Source organism: Osmerus mordax, chromosome 1 (genome assembly GCF_038355195.1).
Source record: "Osmerus mordax isolate fOsmMor3 chromosome 1, fOsmMor3.pri, whole genome shotgun sequence".
In the NCBI taxonomy this organism is placed as follows: domain Eukaryota; kingdom Metazoa; phylum Chordata; class Actinopteri; order Osmeriformes; family Osmeridae; genus Osmerus; species Osmerus mordax.
In genome coordinates, this window is record NC_090050.1 from 19835952 (window position 1) to 19857234 (window position 21283).

The following is a 21283-nucleotide window of genomic DNA, read 5'->3' on the forward strand; positions in this document are numbered from 1 at the left end:
TCGAGAAGACAGGAGCATAGAGAAAAAAATACCTCAGGCTGTATTAATGTCACCCCTGCTAACGGTCACTTCTTCTCCTCGCAGGGTCGAGGTCAAGAGCCTAATGATGTCCATAATGGGTAGAGAGCTCCGTGGGACTTGGCAAGGTTGGAGGAAGTTTGTGTTTAAATTAATTATCTCGAACGAAAATAAAAACAAAACAAATAGTCTATCTGACCCATTGAACTTGTTCGACTTCCTCTCTGTCTGGGTTACGGTGTAAAAGGTGACGTTGTTGTCCATGCCATAATGCTGTTCGGACCACCCCCTCTCTCCAACTCTCTCCACCATGTGGAGCTGCAGCTATCAGGACAAGGCTGGCCAGGTTAGGAACAGAGCGCGCCATGCTGAGAAGTTACTCCAATGAAGGAATGTGATGCTCATTTTGTTTGACATCTTTTGAAGTCATCAGATTTGGACTCCATTCTCTCAGCCAGGAAGCACTGGGATCACTGGTGGCGAGTCCTCAGGCTAAATAGACCTGAATTCATAAACACATGCAACGATGCATACAAATACTGTGTTTATTCCCTAAATAAATCTTATACTGTAGTGTTGTCAGTGGATGCTGGAGCAGGCCATGTGCCATTATAATAAAGGCTTTGTAATGCATAAAAAAAAAAAAAAAATCATGCTTAAAAAAGGTTTCAGTTAACATTTTGTATACATTATCAAATAATAATTTATAAACAATAACCAATTCATGTATTAACGTGTGGAGGATTAAGAAACCATAAAAACACTTTTATTAAGGCTTTGTAGTTTATATTTGTAAACGGTTAAATTACCATCTAAGAGGCACCATTTCCAAAGTGGACATGCAACGAGATCTATTCTTATCTGCGAAACTGGTCACTATTTCATGAAAGTACCTAAAGTCATAATGAGGAGTTTGCTGTTTGATATACAGATGCCACAGCAGAAAGATGACCCTGCCTGTGAAAAGACAATATCTTTTGAAGGCCGTCTCAAACTCAAGAGCTCCGTCAGAGTGTGTTTGATATGCCATAGCTGACACCATTCAGACGGTTTCTTTTGATCAGCTGTGCGAGGGGAGGAATCAAGCGGCTCTTCTCTCCCTTGAAGTGCTGTCCATGTTTGGTTTCTCCTGGACGTCTTTCAAACGTACCGTGACAACCTGTCATGCCCAGCATTACCCGCCCCAAGTCCAACAGAAGGGCTCATTCCCCATCAGTGGCCAGCACCAAGCTTAAGTATATGTTCAATTGGGAAAATAAGTGTGTGTTTGTGTGTGTGCATGTGTGTGTGTTTGTGTGTTTGCATGTGTGTGTGTTTGTGTGCATGTGTGTGTGTGTGTGCATGTGTGTGCATGTGCTTGCATGCAACCACACATCTGCGCGTGTTAAAATATTCTTGCGGTAGCAGTTGGAGGTTAAATAATGTTTGTGTGTGTGCATGCATGTTGTCGACAGTATGTGTGCGTGTGGTTGCATACACGGATGTGTGCATGGATGTAATGAAATTCACAGTGTTGTAAACATGATAGAAGCAGGGGTGCAGGGACTGGCGTCTAGTCGGAGTGTATTTGATTGGCCTAGCATGGGCTGGGAGATATAAGCTGAAGTATTTGACTTGTTAAAAGGGATGTTCTTTACTAAGAGCCTTGTTGGTGCTGACAGAACTGGGACACAGTTCTCCTTGTCAAAGCTAATAATCAATTGCTGTGCTGGGATAATCTGACAGCACCCCCACTGTGCTTGGCTGCCATTCCAACACGAGCATCATCACATTTCCATACATTAATAAAGGGCCAATCAGCTACCAAGTTGACAGGAAATAACCTCACGCAAAAAGAGATACCGCGAGGTAAGCATCAATGTTGTTCATTCGATTGTAATGTGAAGACACAAAAAGTGTTCTTTGAGATTGATAAGTGAATGGAGTAGTATTTATCTTCATACAGTGCATTTATACATTTATGTGACCTACACTAACTGCTAAAGTTGTATTCTGTATTATTGTGACAATTTCATAGATGTATTAAATGAATAGTAATACAACATGAACTGTGTTTTAACTTTGTCTTAGTGTATGTGTGTTTGCATATGTGTGTTTGCGTGTGTGTTTGTCTGTGTATATCTATATATGTGTGTGTGTGTGTGTGTGTATCTGTATGGGACAGCCATGGCAGGTGTTCCCTCTGGGAGGGGAGGGGGGCAGTGAGTTGAGGCAGCATCGTTACTCATGGAGACGGAACATTAATAACCAGTGTCCTGGGGAAGAGTTCAATCTGGGCCAGGCTGGAGCAGCGTGGTGGCACCGCACACTGTAGCTATGCACTGAGGGGACAGGCCACTGACTGTCTGAGCAGGTCTATAATCCCTCAGATAGTTCTGCAACAGCCTATGGCAAACAAACACAAACTTCACAGAGGAGAACGCTCGGGTGACGCCCATGCGAGCTCAGGGAGGCTCCGCGGCTGTCCTGTAGCAGGGGGGAGTGAACACTGTGAGCTATGCAAGAAATAATTAGCTGAGTCACACCAAAGTGGTCTCAGCATAGAGTGAGAATCAGTACTGTCATCTACTTATCTCATGTAATTGAGTGTGATACTGAGAGAGAGAACTAGAGAGAGAAAGCGAGAGACAGAGAGAGTGAGAGAGCAACAAAGAGAGAGAGAAAGAGAAACAGACAGAGAAAGAAAGAAGGAGAGAGGGAGACAGAGTAGGACAGAGAGAGAGAGAGAGAGAGAGAGAGGGAGACAGTGAGAAAGAGAGAGGGGGGGGCAGCAGGGAGGGGGGCAGCAGTGTCTGTCTCAGCCCCCTAATTTGTCAGGCCTCCATGCCTCCTCTCTCTTGGAGGTTCATCTTTGTTCACTGACTTGTCATTTCCATTTTTATTCCCACTCACTGTAGTTCAAGTTGTTAATCAATACAGTAACAGGGCAATGATTCCTCTTCCTTTGAGGAGTCTGAGGCACAGGGGCATGAGGTGTGACTCTTTCACGGCACACCTTCTCTGTTCTTCCACCTTCCTCCATCCACCCCTCCTCTACACACCTTTATCTCTCCCTTGCTCCTACTTACACTCGAGATTCTATCAAACTGATAATGTCATGGCAGCAGTCTGCAAAGAAACTGTATTTTCACCCACCTGATAATGTCCGCTGAACCACAAAGCTTGAAAAGAGTTGTTGGTTGTACGACAGAGGTCATTCTTTCGCTTTACCGAACTGTGCTTACTGAAATGGTCTGGCCAGGTTCACACTCATAACCCCAACTCATAGAATGTTTTCAGTCCTTGAGAAGGGTCTTTTGATACCATTTTTAACACACCGATGATCAGTCTGACGGACTAAGAGGTACCATGTTATATTCATAGGTCATACTCATAACTCTCTAAATGTCAAAATTCTGAAGATTTTTCATGTAAATTGCCATGGAAGTTTGAGTTCCACAAAGTTTTCAGACCCCAACGTGGTTGAATAAGTAAGACATTCACTCAGTTCTTTATCTCAAGACTCGTATCTAATTCAAGAATCTTTCGATCAAAATGTTGGTGAAAGCTAACCAAGCATGCTGGGGAATTGAACAGGGCAGTCTGCGCTTGACAGGAATGTCATTCATAATGAAGATGCTTTTGTGCTGTGTCTCTGTGAGATCCGCCATTATCGCCCACGACTTTGATCTTCTTCAGAAGCTTCAGATGGAGTGAAAGAGGACGAAAAAGGGTCGACGATCTGTGATGCCGTGAAAGAGACGCTCTGTTAGGTCTCGCCGGGCAGACGCTCTAGGTTCTTAGGGACCTGCGTCACTGTCGACTGATTTGCTCAGTGAGGTGGTTCAGGTGTTTCAGCCAGAAGCGGACCTCACTTCTGTTTGTTAGTCAATCATTTCCATGAGGCTGGGCTGCTGGAGGGCCACAGGGTCCTCACAGGAACATGAGCCACACAGCCCCCCACCTCAGCAGCACTCCTTACAGGCTGTTCTGCTCTCCTCCTGACGTCATCACTGACACTAACTCGCTCGTCGGTTGGAAAAAAAGACATTTGAAAGCGACTAACTACAAGGGACTGTGTTGAATGGTGCTCAGTTGCTCAGGTGTGAGTAGGGTGGAGAGAATGCACAAACAAAACAACACGTTCTTACCATCGACGCAGGATGGTTTGTTGCGTGTTGTCCCTGCCACTTTTCCCGGTAGACATGAGCACTTGACCGTCTGGGAGCGCTCTTCAATGCGGTTCTTGTTACAGCACCGGTGGGCAGCGATGACCTCACATGTGCCGCCCTCTGTAGAGAGACAACATTGGATGAGGTTAGGTAAAATGTGAAGTCAAAATATTACGAGAATAAACACACGTAAACATTGACCAAATATGGAAGGTCTCCAATTTGTGTCAAATACTACTGTAGGTAGGAGGTACAGTAACACATTTGAAGTGACCTTGAACCAGAACCAAGCTCAAAGAATCACACACAGCAATAAAAGCATGCTTAAGCAAAGGTTTCACATCAATGTGCATGTAAGGCCCATTACATGCAATTACATGCACCCTTTTCAGCAAAGCGTGCACTGCAAATCGACACTTGAGGCGTTTTGAGTATCTTATCTGAACAGCTCTCAATCAGGCTGCTGCCTCAGTACATGATGGAGGAAGCTCCAGATGAGTCCACAAGCTTCTGCCTGCTGCAAGATCATCCCACCATCTAAGACCCTCTGTCCTCTTCACAACCTGAACCTTCTACTGTAGATCCAAGTCCTGCTAGACTATGTCTAAATGAAGTCACAAATGACCTCAAATAAAAGGTGCCATCTGTTATAACACCGCAGAACAATGGGCCCTGGTGCTGACAAAAGAGAATGTCAAACTAATGCAGGGAGTTTTGAGGAGAAATGCACCAACAGCACTGCTGGGTCAAAATAACAATGGAGAGGATAGAGGATAGCCCTGGGGAGTCAGCGGAGGATAGAGCAAAGGGACGTCCCCATAACAGTGAGATGAGGAGCAGGGACTGACTAGATTGAGAGAAAGCAAGAACAACAGAGAGAGAGAGACAGAGAGAGAGAGAGAGACAGATAAAGAGAGACAGAGAGAGAGAGAGAGAGAGAGAGAGAGAGAGAGAGAGAGAGAGAGAGAGAGAGAGAGAGAGAGAGAGAGAGAGAGAGAGAGAGAGAAAGAAAGAGAGAGTGGACAGGGTGCCTGCTGGTGCCCCAGTCGGGCAGGTGAGTAATGAGAGAGCCACTGGGAGTGCCCCCTTCACCACATTATAAAGTGTGGGGCTAATGCAGCCAATGGAGCCACGGGAGAGGGACTCTCCATCAGCCCTCTTCCCTCTCCTCATGCCCCGGGAAAAACTCTTTATCTTCCCCTGACAGCCCCCGCCACAGACAGCACCGTCCAACAATTAAACTGGAGCTGATCCTAGGACAGGCAGGATGGACAGATCTCCTGCTCCAAATAGATGGAAGAAGGGGGAGAAGAGTGCAAGAGGACAATAATGCAGCCAATCCTTTGTTTCTGTTATTTTGCAGCCCATGGTTATATTCTAAAGATGGATGAAATCACTGAGGCCACAGCAGAGGTGTCTGAGATGGGTGTGTGTGTGTTTCACGAGTTGGAGGGGGTGGGGGGGGGGTAGGGTAAACGTTTGAAACGTTTGGGTCATGCATTACAGAGCTGAGCTCTCAACAGCCCAGGCAAGCTTCGTAACACTGCTCTGCTCTCATATTCCTCAACGTCTCAACACTGGGGCCAAAGGCAGCGAGGACTGGGATTAAAAGGCGAACATTTGCAATCCAGTTGGACTCTGCTGTCCTGCAGTATTAATGTCACTCTCCCAAAGCCGAGCTGTTGATATATTTGGGCAGGAGGCAGAACACAACTGAGAAGACTGAGAATAAAATCCCTTGAGTGCACTATATTTAAACCAACAACCCACACTATGTTGTCCTTATTGAATATTTTACGGGTGGTTCTCATGCCTCTGGCCAAATGCTTTCAAACCCATGGTGGTGGCAGAGTAGACACAATTTCCACCTTCATGTTCATGTGTAACTCGAGAATAGCTGGTCTCTCTAAAGCTACTGTGGTATCCATACCTAAATATATTTATCAACTGGACATCATGCAGTCTACCAGTCCCACTTACATGTGATTTTCTGTGTTTCTTTGTGATTTGTGATTGTTGTTTGTGTGTGTATATGCAACTGTGTGTGTGTGTGTATGTGCGTGTCCTGTGCCGGTAAGCTCAAGGGAGATTTAAGAAGGGTCTCTGCCCAGCCATCAGCCAGGTGGACGGGGTGCCAGATCGTTGTGGACCATCTGGTCAGTGGACGAGGGGACTGGAAGGACTCCTCAGTAGGACATATTGGGGCCAGGGCAGAGTACACATGGCAGAGCATCATCCAGGTATATCACAGCTCATTATCAGCATGTCTGCCCAGAGTAAATGCTTGTCCATTACCGTGTTTGTGTGTGTGTGTGTGCATGCGTTCATATGTGTGTGTGTGTGCATTAGTGTGTGTGTGTGAGAGAGAGAGAGAGACAGAGAGGGAGACAGAGAGAGAGACATAGACAGAGAGTACGTGTGTGAGTGTCTGTGCCTGGGCAAACACAGGTGGCTGTTTTTGCTTGTGTGTGGGACTCTAAACAACATGGAAGTGTATGTGGGCTTGATGGATTGACCACTCAGTGGCTGTCACACAGCTGATAGGGTTAAACCAACCTGGTGAGATGGAGTAGGAGGTTGTGCTACGTACCCTTTAGCGAGGGGAGGTGAAGGGCATCAATGGGTGCAACGACTGGTCATTTTTCACCTCCAAGCCCACAGTGACAGCAGTCATTAAATGAGTGGATGAGGTGATTATGTTTAAGGAAATCGATTCTTCATTGTTTCCAGCCTAGCCCAACGGCCAATTAAAACCCGCTAATGAGGGAGCGCCGCAGAATAAGGAGATAGACGAGCATGCAAAGGAAGGTGCCTGGTCGTGGAAAGCCATATTAATTCAATAAGAGTTGCTTTTATCCATGAGAAAAAAATAGTACAGCTGCAGACAATATACATACTTCACATGTAACCACACATTCACAAACTCACGCACACAAACAAACAAACACCTGACTGTCATCCGTCTTTCTATGCCAAACCAAGGTCAAATAACTTCCTTCCTCTATGGCACCAGCAAGCAGTGAACATTTTGAAAAAGAGAGCATCTCTCTCTGTCTCTGTCTTACTTTCCCTTTCAATTGTAGCTTAAACTCTAATTTCCTCCAGTCCTAACAGCTACATCACTATGCACAAAAGTGTTCCTCATGCAAGCTAGACAAGGGTTCTCAAGGAGACTCTGAAAACAGAGGGCACCTTCACTTTCACTCAACCTCATTCTACAAACTATGGCACTTTAATGGCCAAAGTCAGTTGAAAAAAAAGAAAATGCATCATTGCCTGTATTGATGGTACAAACTTGGTTTCATTTCAACCACGCTAAGGGGGTAAAATCTAGCTTTGCACTGCCCTCATGTGCATTTCAAATAAACGTTTGTCAACTCAAACTCTTCCACTGAGCTAAATATGTGGATTCTTTCTAAGATCTGTTATCTGTACCACTGAACATGATTGTTTGCACACAGGTCCTGTGGAGTAAAACCATGCATTATAGAAGACAGTTTCTTTTAAAAACAATCTACTTGACTGGCAGTCTGGCACAAACCCAGACATCATATCTACAAGGAAGTATCTCTGATAGCTGCTGAATCATATCAAAACAAGCCTATTCTGTTTGGCCTTGTCTGGTCTTTCTAAAGATTACAGTAGCTGTGCCACTAATCAACTAACATCCCAGATTAAGAAAGAAAAAAAAAGATGAATGATGGTTTGGAGAGGCAGAAGGATCAAAGTGGAGCTGGGCCAGCTGTCTCAGAGCATTTATGTTTAATGGCAGTCATCATCAGAATTTAGCTCACCATTACTTAAACATCAAGGAAGAGCTTCAGCATTACTCCCTTGATTACTTAAGATAATGTTTAAATAGGCTACAGAAAAACATCATATAGACTCCAAATGAGCCAAAACGGGGTCTGGAGCCACGCCTCTGAGCCGTAACTCTGAGGTCCCCTCAAGCTGCAGTGACTGCTTCATCCAACACACACACAGTTCACCACGACTTCAGTTAACTCTCAGACAGACGGTCTCTCTGTTATGTCTCTCTGATGTTAGGCTAGAAGGCTTGTGTGCGTGCACCTGTGTGTGCATGCAACACAAGACAGCAAATGTGAGGCCCTTGCGGGCGGACTTGGTGGCCAGGGTTCACAAACTCACACGCAGCCTCACACAGGATCACCTCCTGGGGAGGAGGACACCACCCGACCTGTCAGAGCTCATCCTGAGTCGGTGTGACTGGATCTGCCTGACTCGCACCTCCTCAGCAACACAGACAACGTGTGAAGAGAAACAGAAAGGCGTGATCGGGCTGGTGCGAGAGTCTCCGCATAACTGCAGTAGAGAGACTGTGAGTGGCTAGTGTGCGTAAGGAAGAGTTTGCTAATTGTACACTTGTGTGATTTTGTTTGAATCCACCTTGTGTCGTTCTGCATCTGCACAACACTTTCGTCAGTCAGTTGAGAGCAAAAAAAGTAACGTTAGTTAACTTGTTGGAGAGGAGGTAGAGTATGCTACACAATGAATCACAAAGGCCAGCCTGAGGAAAAATTCAACCAGACACGCTAACACCAATCACTGCTAAATTTAGCTAAGGATCTGGGAAGAAAGTCAGCTTGGCTTTTATTCAGTGTCCTTGCTCCAATACATCTCAATAAAGTATGGCTAAAGACATGATTAGGATGTTATATGATTTGATATATCCTGATTTTACACGTTAATACATTTAGATGAGTTTGACCATTTTGAGTGGCCATGGTCCCTGCTACAGACTCAGCTCCACAACTAATTAAATGGGGGGGGCTTTTTTTTCACCCTGGGGGGCATTTACAAAGCATGTATGAGAATCAAAATAAGAGCAGACCTGCATATTCTGCAGGAAAGTGTAGCCATCTTGAAATTGAATTTATAGCCGATGCCAGTATTTCTTATTTACTTTACCAAAATAATTTTTTGAAGGGGCACAGCATACCATTTGGGGTATCCAATCCCTTGGAGCCGACCCTCCCTTACTAGTTTAGTCTGTGACCCCTTTCAAGTTCAAATTCAACTTTGTGGTCACATAATAAAACACTATGAAATACTTGTGTTCTGGCTCTTTCTCTCAAGGAACACATCATACCCCCCAAGGAAGGAGCGGGAAAAGAACAAGAGCAGGGTTATTGGTGCTAATTATGTTTTTTGTAAAATGGTATGAAGTTGTGGCAGTTCTGTAGCCTACCAGAGATTACTTTTGTTGCTGTCGGCGAGGAGGCTGCGCTCTGCTTCTCCATTACCTGTTGCTTGTTTGACCCTTTTTGTTTGCTATTTAAATCCCTGTGATCCTTAGTTTTGTAGCGAACTCTTATTCTTTTCATGAATTTCAATCTGAGCCTTGATCCCCCGTAGTCTTGTCCGTTCTGCGTTTCTGACCATTTGCCTTCTGTCTACGATTATAGGATACTATACTCTGCCCTGTTAGCCGCTATTAGCTACGACCTTCTGCCTTTAATATAGCCTACTCGGTTTACGAATAGGAATGTCCATATTGCACAGTATGCCTGGATACCAATCCAGAGCTCCCAAGTCTCACGTATTCGCTGTGAGACTCACGCATTTCAGCCATTTATTATGCTCTCTCTTTGATCCCAATCAAAGAACATCACCAGCAAAATTTCTGTTGGTGGCAATCCGCCTTGGAACGTAAACATTTTAGAAACATTTCGTGATAATGAGCTTTTGAAAATGTATTGTCGGGTATTATGATTGTAGAGTTATCAGGGATGCAGTCACTAGAAACAACCCAGTAACACCAGAGATCAAGGTTTATTACTCTACGCTACCACAGACAAAATTAATTTCCCTCTATGGCTCTGCTATTAGCCAATCACTGTGGGCATAGTTAGTAAATTTGATGACATCATCCATAGCAACAATGTCAACCCCGCTCTTTGTCTTAGCTAGATTTCTGCCCAATGCCCATTCATTTGTAAAAGTTGGTATCAGCAGCTTTGTGAATATGTTTTAGGAGGAAACTCTCAGCTAAGAACTTTTACTGCTATTTAGGAGAACTAGTACCGACTAGTGGTAGATAACAAATGTTGGGAATACGGCCCCGTGTCCATGTCTCTGTTCCCCCAGAGGGCAAGATTACCTACAGTAACTAGAGAAGACAAAACAAGTCTCGTCGGCAGCGCCCCGAGCTAGTGGCCGGCTGACAGGCAGAAGCAGACTGAGCGAGGAACCAAGGCATGCTCCAAAGCTCTCTGACAGGCAGCAGCCGCTGACCCAGCCAGAATGACGGTTCTCCCTTTGTGGGCACGACTCGAGTGCCATTCTAACACACAGTTTATGATACATCCACACAAAGAGAGATGAGTTTGGATTAGCCTATGCTTACTTTAGATCCGAAAAAGTTTGGTTTTACCGTATGTCTTTCTGCTTTGAGTCAACAATGTTTATCTTGGTTGTATGATGTAATTTTATTTAAAAATATTCCTTTTTATTTTTCTTCCAAATATATGAGCAGAAATGTTGGTAAAAGGGTACATTACATAAAGTAACATACATTATATAAAGAAGTGCTATTAAACATTCTGTGAGTTAAAAGCACTAATGTTGTCTCAAATAGTTTTGATATCTCTGACTAGCAATTCCAGTTAGGGAATAGGTGGAGGGATAGAGCCTGATTTAGGGCCTGGTCGATTCTTAATCACCTGTAAGGTTTTCCACCAACAGAGCAATGTGACTCACATGCCCACATCTTCATGGTTATTAAAGTTAACGATTGCTGCGTGCCTCATTTACCCAGGCTCTATCAATACCAGTTCAGCACCATGAAATTACCACAGTCCAGAGGGAGGACTGTGACAAACCCGATTAAGAGCCTCTGTAATGCCTTGGTACATAACGCTCCATGTCCGAGACAGAGATGGAGGCTAAACTACTATTCCCAAGCCCCAACAACACCATTAGGGTGAAGAAGCGCTTCTAGCTTGTGTCGATGGTCATGATACCTTAAATGTCAATTCTGGCTTTTATTTCCTTCATATTGCTTCAGAGAAGAGATGAAAATGGATTGCAACCACATTAACTCGCTACTTTGTAGCAAACAAAGTGGTTGGCTATAAAGTTTCAGAAGTTGAGTTCAAGTGAGAAGAAATATCCAGGAAGGTGATTATGGTAAATATATGCAGAAACTAACCTACTTTTATAGTCTTTCAGGTGCAAAGAAATCTTTGTTGGCTATCATTTCCAAGACTTGGCGGTCATTTTGTTATGTTGGGTTCATCATATTATATATGTTACTAAAATAAACCTAAAAGTAAAGAGATTCTATGTCCTTTCTCTTACATATGCTGGCTGTCCTATTTCCATTTCAGGAGATGTGAAAGAACTTAGAAAGAGAGGTAAGGTGGTAAACCAGAGGAAAAGAGTGAGAGATTGTGTTGGTGTGGGTGTATGTGTGGGTGCATGCTTATATATTGCATTTACGTGGGTACGTGTATGAGAGTGTGTAGACATTGTGTGTTCACTCTTCACAAATACAGTATGAGCCAAAGCCTGACCTCCAGTAAATATCCCTATGTCATGGGTCACTGACCGTTCAAAATGAGAACAGGATGGAGAAATGAGAGACTAAATTGTCCATTCAAAATCACCCTAGACTTTCTCTGAAAGCAATCATCAAACAGCCTTTACAACGTCAGTTCTATGAAAAAAATCCACTGGCCAACATAATGGAAGAAGATGGGGGAATGGTGCTCCTAACTTTGGTACCCAGTAAAACGTAGAACACCCAAATTTAAGGTTCTACTATACTGCATCCCTCACCCTCCAACACATCACACACAAAGCTGAATCACCTTGTCCTGTGATGTCATGTAACAATATAGGAGTAAACTTCCTATTAGAGAACATTTCTGTAGTTTCTCCACGCCTGCACATCTGCCAAACACCATGGTGTGTTTTATAATATCACCTGTCTTGCTCCCCTCATTTACCATCTGCCTGCATTACACACACTGCATTATCTAATATGCAGAGTGTATCAATAGTCATTTATCTGCTTCAAATTATGGATGCATGCTGAATTCCCAGAGATACTGTATATTGAGACAGGGCACTGTGCTGTGTGAATAATCTGCCCACTGCCTATTAAGCCCGTACATCAGGGACAAGCATGAGTTTGCATAACAGGGCTTCATTTCCTTTGGACGTTAATAAGCTCACATTCTGCAATACCACTTACTTCCATGTTTTAGTGTTGTCTTAATGCACTGAATGCACAGTCTGTCTGCTAATGCACTCCAGCTATTCTGTCCGTTATCCTACTCGCAAAACACACACACACAAGCACATATTTCATACACAGGCTCGTAAACAAACACACACCTTAGCAAGCACACACACACACAGACACCCCCAGGGCGTTATGCGCAGTGTTGTGCTGTAAAAAGTAATCCTGCTTTGTCATACAAGCTACTGTGTTGTGTAATTGGTTGACACCGTCATGCATGTGGACCTTGTAATAAGAATTGGTGTGGACTGGTGTGGTCTAGAGAGAACTTTAATTGTGGAACTCATTTGCAGTCACAACAGCATAAGAGCATCAGACGCATAATACTCATGATGATGTTGTATTAGTACAGTAAATGAAACAAATACATTATTGAATAGTACTACATAATATTTTCTGTGTAGCCTGCACACAGCTACTTGACACACACAAAACAAAGTGTCTTTCTTTGGTAGGATAATTTTATTATTTTGTTGCATGATAGTTGTATGGTAAGGCATTGATTATTTCCTCAAAGAGAGAAGTTTAGAACATGCATCATTGATCAATGTGCTAAGAGGTTGGTTCCTGGGCGACAATACACAGGAGATGTACATATTTCATTCAATTCTCTCCGAAAAACCAAAGGAGCTACACACTGACAATGTGTGACAGTTAAGGAAGCAGGAATGTATTGCTTTCCACCTATGTCCAAGTTGTTGATTTGTTTTGTTTGAGATAACGCAAGCATTAAATCCCTTAGAGTATCATATTTTCATATGTATGGAAATAGGAGAAGTATGAAGTACTTATTAATACTGTCACAAAAAACCCCTTCCCACTGATAACCTGAGTACAATATGTGGGTGTTATTTCTACTTCTCTATTATACCTGTGATGGGTAAACGCAGTATTAGCCACCTTTGCAGTGCTTGAATGTTAGAAAGGCCTAACATTAGCCCTGTGGTGTTGTCATACTAGCATTCTGTACACTGTGTTGATTTGTGCATATCAGCAGAAAAAGCTAATTATGTCTGTGCTCAGACCCCGAAGGTAGCTTTCAGAGAGAGCACCACTCAACATTGTACATTTACAGAATATTCACTGTTAAAAATACCATCCCTCAGTGCAATACACATTATATTCGAACTACCACGGGCCAAAGAGACACTGGACAATGGTAATCTATTCTGTGTCACTGAGCTCTGAAATGAGTTTTTCAGACCTATACCGTTTTCTGTGGGAAATAACTATGGCAACTAACTAAAAGTGTGGATGGGAAGGTGGGAGGGGTAAATGAGAGGTAGACAGTAAGGGAGTCTCTGTAAGGGAGACGGAGAGAGAAAAGGAGTGGGACACAGCAGGAAAGGGTGTTACAGACAAGCGTAAAGGGAAAGAGACAGGGAGGAGAGCACGCTATTCGCAGAGGCGAAAATGGAACAATATAAAACTTGAACACAATTTTGTGTCACATTACTCGGTGCGATATCCATCAAAACATATTACGCAGTCACTCAATATCATTAGAGGCTGGTTGATAAGAATTGGAGCAGCCGGTAACATCCTGACACGGTCACACGGGGGGAGGTGAGTGGCAGTCTCATCTGTTCAGGTTACAGAGTGGGAGAGGACACCAGCCGCTAGGCACATTAAAGAACCCACTAGGATTATCCACTATAAACATGAATGACTGGTTGATTATTAACAACCCCATCTCTCCCAAAATGGCAGTGCCTCAATGTCCTCATGTTGACTTGGTTGTATATCAAAACACTCTTGCTATCACAATTTGCTTTTACAGGTGTTTCATGTTGACCAAGGGATCATCCTCCTAGCAGACGTTCTAAATTGGGATCTTTTTCAATTTTACACACGTTAATGTTTACATCCTAGCTATGCAGAATTAGGTGTCACAGTCCAATTATAAAGGAGATATTTATTGTATAAATAACCCATTGATTCTGAATGACAGGGTACATTTTTGTCATACTTAATGAGGTATTAAATATCTATTAATGTGATGAAAGTGGACTCAGGCAGTACAAACACATTTGCTGTTTCTGATGGAATCCTACAGGATGTAGGACACTTCGGTAGATTAAAGAGAAACATGATCAACGAGGTGACAGGTGATATCCCAAAACACAGGGTGAATGTTTGTCACGATGACATGGAGTAAATTATTGAGTTGGACATGTAGTCTCATGAAAGCTCACTGACATTATGCCTCCTCCTGACAGCACCGTGGGCCTTTCAAATCTGAGTGTCCCAACAGAGACTGTCTCTGCTTGAGTGTAGATGAGATGTGAACCTGAATCTCCTTATCGGTCTTGGCTGCACACACCTATAAATCTGATCTGTGCCATCAGGCTGGACTGTGAAATCGTGTGGCTACAGATCAAAGTGTGACTGGATTCAATGTGCATACTAATGCCTGTGTCTGGCTGGGCCAATGCATGGGGAGGAAGACAGATACTGTAGCTGGAGAGAAGCCACCTACCAGTTTCTCTTCAAGGAAAACCTTTGAAAGTGTAAAAGAAAAAGCTCATTCTGTTGACATTCATAGAAAATGATGTTGAAAAGAAATATAAGACACTACGTGAAGTAATTCTGCCATGCCACGATAACACAACTAAGTACCTTGACTGTCTGTACCCCAGCTACAGCTACTGCAACAGTTGCTATGTACTGCACTGTATACCTCAAGATAGCCCACCCTATTCTACTTGCACAACTAAAACTGCTTCCATGGCAATCCTACAATGGCAAGCCAGCTGTGTCTGTCTGTTTTCCCTACCAACCATCTTGGCATGGTTTTTCTGGACATGCAATGCAGGCGATGCGATGAGTCGTGACTGGAGAAGCTGTAGAGTCCATCTCACTCGGCTATCTTCCTACAGACAGACAAGTGTCTAAGGTCAGATGGCTGAGCGGTTAGGGACTCTGGCAATTAATCAGAAGGCTGCCGGATTGTTTCCCAGCCACGGCAAATGACAATTTGTCCTTGGGCAAGGCACTTCACGCTATCTGCCTGGGGGGGAATGTCCCTGTACTTCACTGTAAGTTGTTTTGGATAAGAGCGTCTGCTAAAATGACTAAATGTAAGTGTACAGGCAGGAGTAAGAGGAGCCTTTGCAGACCACATCAATAGCTCCTTTATCGCTATATTTATTCCATTCTTTTTTTCTATCTTTAGTTTTTTTATTTCTCTCTTTTCTCTCCCTCTTTCTCTCTCTTCCCACGCTCTCTCTCTCACTCCACCCTCTCTTCCCTTCTCTCTCAGTCATCCATCGCTCTTCAAGGTAGGTCAAAAAAGAGATCCTGTCTGGCAGGTCATTGCTCACCCTGATGTAGCCGCTTGTTAGTGGGACTCATCTCTCTCTACCTGTCTGACTCCTTTTCACTCCGTTCTCTTGCTCTCTCTTTGTCTCTCACTTTCACACTCTGCTCACTCTCGCCCCACCTCTCTCTCTCACCTTCTCTCATTAAGCCTTCTCCTGCTGAAAAGATAACTGACCAACGTGAACTCTGTCTTGTACGAGGGGACTGTATCACTGCATTGAGGGGCTCTCATTACAGCAGGTCTCTGTCCAGAGATCAGGGGCAGGCAGGGTGAAGTCAGTGTTCTCCTCGCAAACCCAAACAGCGGGGGCACCACGCTCCTGCCTCTACAAATGATGCTTCAATGTTTCCCGTACCTGAGACAGTGGAGAGGAGTAAATGGGGACGAGTCTGGAGCTGAACTGTTGGTATTTAAGGAGTCACAGTGGTATTCAATAGACACTGATTACTGCAATATTTCTGCAATGAAGGAAGACAAGATTGATGCATGTTTTGCATACACTCAGAGTAAATGACCGTAAATGACTACTAATGTTATTGTATTGGTTTACTTTTGCCGTGTGAAGAGATGTATTGCCTGATTAATTTCATTATGGGGTGATTTGTACATTCATTTTCCCATTATCACGTTGGGTTTGTCAACACCTATGCAATCTAAATGGAAGAAAATACAATAAAAATATTAATTTGCCAGCTGTTTCTGGCACACAAATCAATTGAAAGAGCTGCTCTCAAGGCACAGCAACAGATGGCTGTCTGAATTACAGGAGTGCAAATCCCCAGAAGTCACAGTGACTCTGAGTTCACGTCTGTACAGCTCCATAGCCCTGATTTCTATGACAACTCCACTCTCCAACAATACATTTCAGTCTAAAATAGATCCCCTCATTCATACGGCATGTACAATGAATTTTATTTTAATAAGTTAAAGGTCTAATATCTGTTCCTCTCAGATAGTTGTTGTTGTCAACAACATTACCGTTGTCGCAATGGCAGGCGCTTTGCCTTTTCATACCAAAATGCCTTCAGTCCCGCCCGGTCTCTCTGAAATTTAATTAATCAACTTCCTGTCGCTAGCTGTCAGTGCCGTGCGTTCTCCAAGGGACAGCCTGGCTTTGTCTTTTCCTTCCACCCGCGCCCATGCAGGGGCCCTCTCAAACCCACCTACAGGGGGGCTTACAACTGAGGGGGCTGTGGGGAAAGGGAGGGGAGCGCCACCATGGACTATTATCAGCCTCAACACAGACGCTGGCTACACTGAAGAGTCTTTACACGGGTCTACCCCCTACGACCTCCAGTCCTGATTTGCTCCCAAAAAAACACTCCCTTCAACAGCAGAACAGAGCAAGTTCTTTCCCAGAGAAAGTTGTAGAGAATAAGTACACTGGTAAGACATGTCTGATAACGTCCGTCTAGCCAAGAAAAGTCAGTAGGGAAAAAAATGGTGGAAGCGTGGATGGGAAAAAGATGAAGTAGAAGGGAGCATCTCTTGAGAGGATTCTCTACACCTGTCTTATCATGGGTTGTATCCCCGCAAGACAGACTTGCTCCATCCACTTCAACTTTTCAATCACCTTTCAGAATTACAGCTGAGGAAGTTTACGTCATTCAGCTTCACAACCCTCTTTTGGAGATAAACAGGCACACTGACACAGGGCACCCCTGTCCAAATACCCAAAGCTTTTCAATCACAGAACTATTGATGTACACTCTCTGCCTGGAAAAGCCTGGAAACTCTAATTAAACTGCGGTCTCGGATCAAAAAATCTGGAAACCATTAGATGCTTGTAGCTTAAGTAATCAAATGGAAAGTGGATAGAAAACCACAACCACATCTCCTCTGCTTTCACAACTTAACAACTTGCAGGAAAACACAATAAAGGGTTTACGCCGTTAGGGTTATTGTGAAGCAGAAACCCGTTTTTCAAGCTGTAGGCTAGTACTTTTCTCCGCATCTCAAGGTTCCAGATACTCACACAACATATAGAAAAAGAAGAAATAAAATACTCTGTAAAGTGTCGTTCAGTGGGTTTTATCATGGGAGTACGAAGTTGACCGACCGACAGAAACACATATGTATAGGCTGTCACGATCTGTCATAATTATGATTGGTGTAGCTCAATAACACAATTGTAACATCAGTCTTGTACGAGAGCCGGTGTAGCCTCGTGTCTGCAAAGAAAACAGCAATTTGCAGTCTGCACACTTCGTTTGCCACAATAGTGATGAGCTTATATTCGGTTACAAAAAACTTTAAAGTTTCACAAAGCTTCCTTAAGTAGTACCAAGGACATAGAGTCATATGCATGTTACGACAGATTGATAAAAACAAGTGTAGACCTAAATAAACTTGGCGATACAACTTCCGTAGAGAGGAACTTGTTTTGGCAGAAAGGCACTCTTTGGCACGACACACACCAGCTGAGGCATCTCAGGTCAGGCAGCGGAAACATTTTGGAATCAGGCTGCACTGAGATCAGGCTAAGATTAGGGGTGAGGGCCTCACCATGCCATAACTCATTGCCGTGGCGTTGTATAGCATATGTATGTACTCATTAGGTTCACCGTGTTTTCTGCCACAGGGCATCAGCCCCCAGCTAGCGACTACATTGGCTAGCTAATGAGCTGCAGCGATGCAGCCTCGTACAGCACTAGGCCCGGGCCAAGGTTAGGCTTCCTGCTGGAGCTCTGTCCGGCGTGTACCGCTGCATAGCACGTCGCATGGCCGCCAGCCCCACAGAAAGCACTGTTCAGTCAATGTTAATGAATCAATCAATTTCTCCCAGATAAATCACAATGAACGCCCCGGAACGGCCGACTGTCACAATGATGAATTCCTTCATTTCAAGTAATAAGCTTGCTGGGAAGTGATTTATCCCTTATGTGCAGGCTGCTACGCCAGTGGACAGAGCGAGAGATATGCTGAGGTGTAATATGTCATTGAAATAATTCCAATACAGAGTGAATAAAGGGAGAGAAAAGCTAAAATATCTTTGATATTAGAAGATTTCAGTCAACCTCAAGTTTAACCATTTTTATAAAATGTTCCAGTGCATGGTTGGTCTTATGCGAGGTTAGCCTTTACCCGAACAAAGCCGACTGATCTATTCATGCGGAATGGCAGTTATCTGACATTTGGCTGAGTATATTCTCTGAAGTCCTATGCACACTTTCCTGCAATCACAGAAAAGGTAGAAGAACAGCCCAATAAAACCGTGTGGAGGCTGCAGAGCAGCACTATCCTGCTATTGATTATCTTTGTCCTGCCCTACTTTGTGTCTAAGATAAAGCTGTTGCGATTCTAATGCATACCTCCTCTCTGAGCAAGCAGGAGAACTTCTGTGTTTCATCGATCTAAGCCAATTGTCAGAGCAAAGTCACTTAAACGTATCTGTATATTTACATTTATTCATTTAGCAGACGCTTTTATCCAAAGCGACTTCCAAGAGAGAGCTTTACAAAGTGCATAGGTCACTGATCATAACAACGAGATAGCCACAAAACATTGCGAGTAGCCAAAACATGAAGCACACATTGTGAACAACCAAAGTAAGTGCCAAAGGGAAGAACCATAAGAGCATGTAGTTAAACAAGTTACAATAAAAAAAATTAAAAAAAAATCTTTATCTGCATGGTCTCTTTCAAGAACCAGGTTCAATTCTAAGATCGAATGAAAAGTTTTGTTGATTCAGGTCAAGTTGCCATCATACATTCGAACAGGGCTGAACAAGCTGTCAATGAGGGGGAAACCAATCAGCCTCTATTAGAGTCCACTGTAGCAAACACTTGCATCCATGACTATTAAGCGCCCTCATTGGGAACCATTCAGAGTGTAATTGTATGTCTACATGTTCCACGAAAGGTCTTATTTAATTGGAAACTCTTTATCTTCCCTATTAAACACAGAGTAATAGCATGTTTAATTATTCTTAACACAGGGCTCAAAGATCACAGAATGAACATTAAAACTAACCCAGGATCAGCCTCCCATCACTTTGTGGCACTACCTGATAATTAATTAAAAACAAATGAGATATTCTGCCAACTTATGCACAGTAGAAAAATAGCAATGATAGGGCAGATATGCTCTTTAATGACTTGGACAGGGTGATAATTAAGAAGCTGTTGCCATGTGTTCTAGTCATACTGAAGTGTGTGTGTGTGTGTGTGTGAGAGAGCTTCCTGTCCTTTCTCCCCCAGTCCCTCACAACCATCCACGTGTTAATATGCAGTTTAAGTCTCAACACAGTTCAAAGGTTGCCATTTAATTATACCGCTGCAAATTTTTAATTTTCAATTATGAAGCACAAGGGAGCTAACCTTGAGGAAGGACAGCAGGAGACAGGTTTTCCTGGGCGGGAAGATGGAGGACGGCTCGTTTCTAACCTTTTCGGAGATGGCTTTTTACAGTACAGTTTAGCGGCATGTTCATTTGCATGGGGAGCTGGTTTAATGAGGGTCCCATTCAGGTGACCCTTGTTAGTAGTGACCTGCTTAGCTGCAACTGGGAGAGGCCAAACCTGCTATGGGCCTGTCTGCAGGGCAATTACTACCCTTCACAGGTGGGACGCTACCACACTGTAGATTAGGTCTGCTCTTACAATATGTTATCATCCTGAGATGTCACTAGAAAGCCCTTACCTTCTATTACTGTAGTAGGATTAGTGAAGAGGGATGGATCCTGGACCATTTCTTTCCTGAACATGATGCTTCTCTTCTGCATGCACGTACTGTACGTTGGGAGAGGTTATGTGCGTTCGTGTAATGCTAAGGTCCTTCCTAAATCCACTCCTGGAGTTCAAGGCTGAGTCACTCAGACTGTTAAGCAGGCTGAAACTGGCATGGTGGCACTGACCTTGATGCAGACCTGAACTTGAGAGCTCCCCCCATGGAAATGTGATGGAATTATGCAAATGTTTTGTTTCAAAAATCCCCTCCAAGCGGCAGCCAATGGGCCCCGTTCAGCATGCCTCCTCCTCCGAGCAGTTGGCACCGCTGTGCCAGAGCTGCGGGACAGTCTTGCACACACTGACAGATAAAATGTCTCCTGAACCAGCGTCCTTTTATTCCAGTTCAAGAAAAGCTTCACTTACTAAAACAATCAACTCATTTTTCCCTACACGTGCAGACCGGATCCAGACTTGGAACAAATCTGACTCATCTCTATTAAAAAGCAGAACTGGATCATTTCCTTGAACTTGAACACCGGCCATTTTCTTTTTGATGTGTATCTCTGCCGACTCCTAACCCTTCCTTTTTGTGACACAGGGAGGGAGTTCATTCACATTCAGTGTAACTCTTTACTGGCCGAGGATGGAGGAGAGAAAAGGTATAGTGGGAAAGCTGACCAATGTTATTCTGCTGACTCCAGTTTTCCCTGCTCAGTTTGTTCAAGTCAAACAATGCTCATTTATCAACCAAACTAGCTGCCAAACCAAAGGAAGTAACCTCATCCCTTGAGAAAAGAGATGGAGAGAGAGAAAAGAGAGAGAAACAGAGACAGAAATGGACAGAGATGGAGAGAGAG

The 21283-nt window shown here is 43.7% G+C and overlaps 1 protein-coding gene across 1 annotated transcript in view; it reads right to left on the minus strand.

The window, feature by feature from the left end:
• LOC136946143 (chemokine-like protein TAFA-1) overlaps nucleotides 1-21283 on the minus strand; it is an 87171-nt gene that overhangs the window by 9318 nt on the left and 56570 nt on the right. The window contains exon 3 of the mRNA XM_067240372.1: nucleotides 4149-4289. Within this exon, the coding sequence (XP_067096473.1) occupies nucleotides 4149-4289 (141 nt within the window). The remainder of the gene's footprint in view (nucleotides 1-4148; nucleotides 4290-21283) is intronic.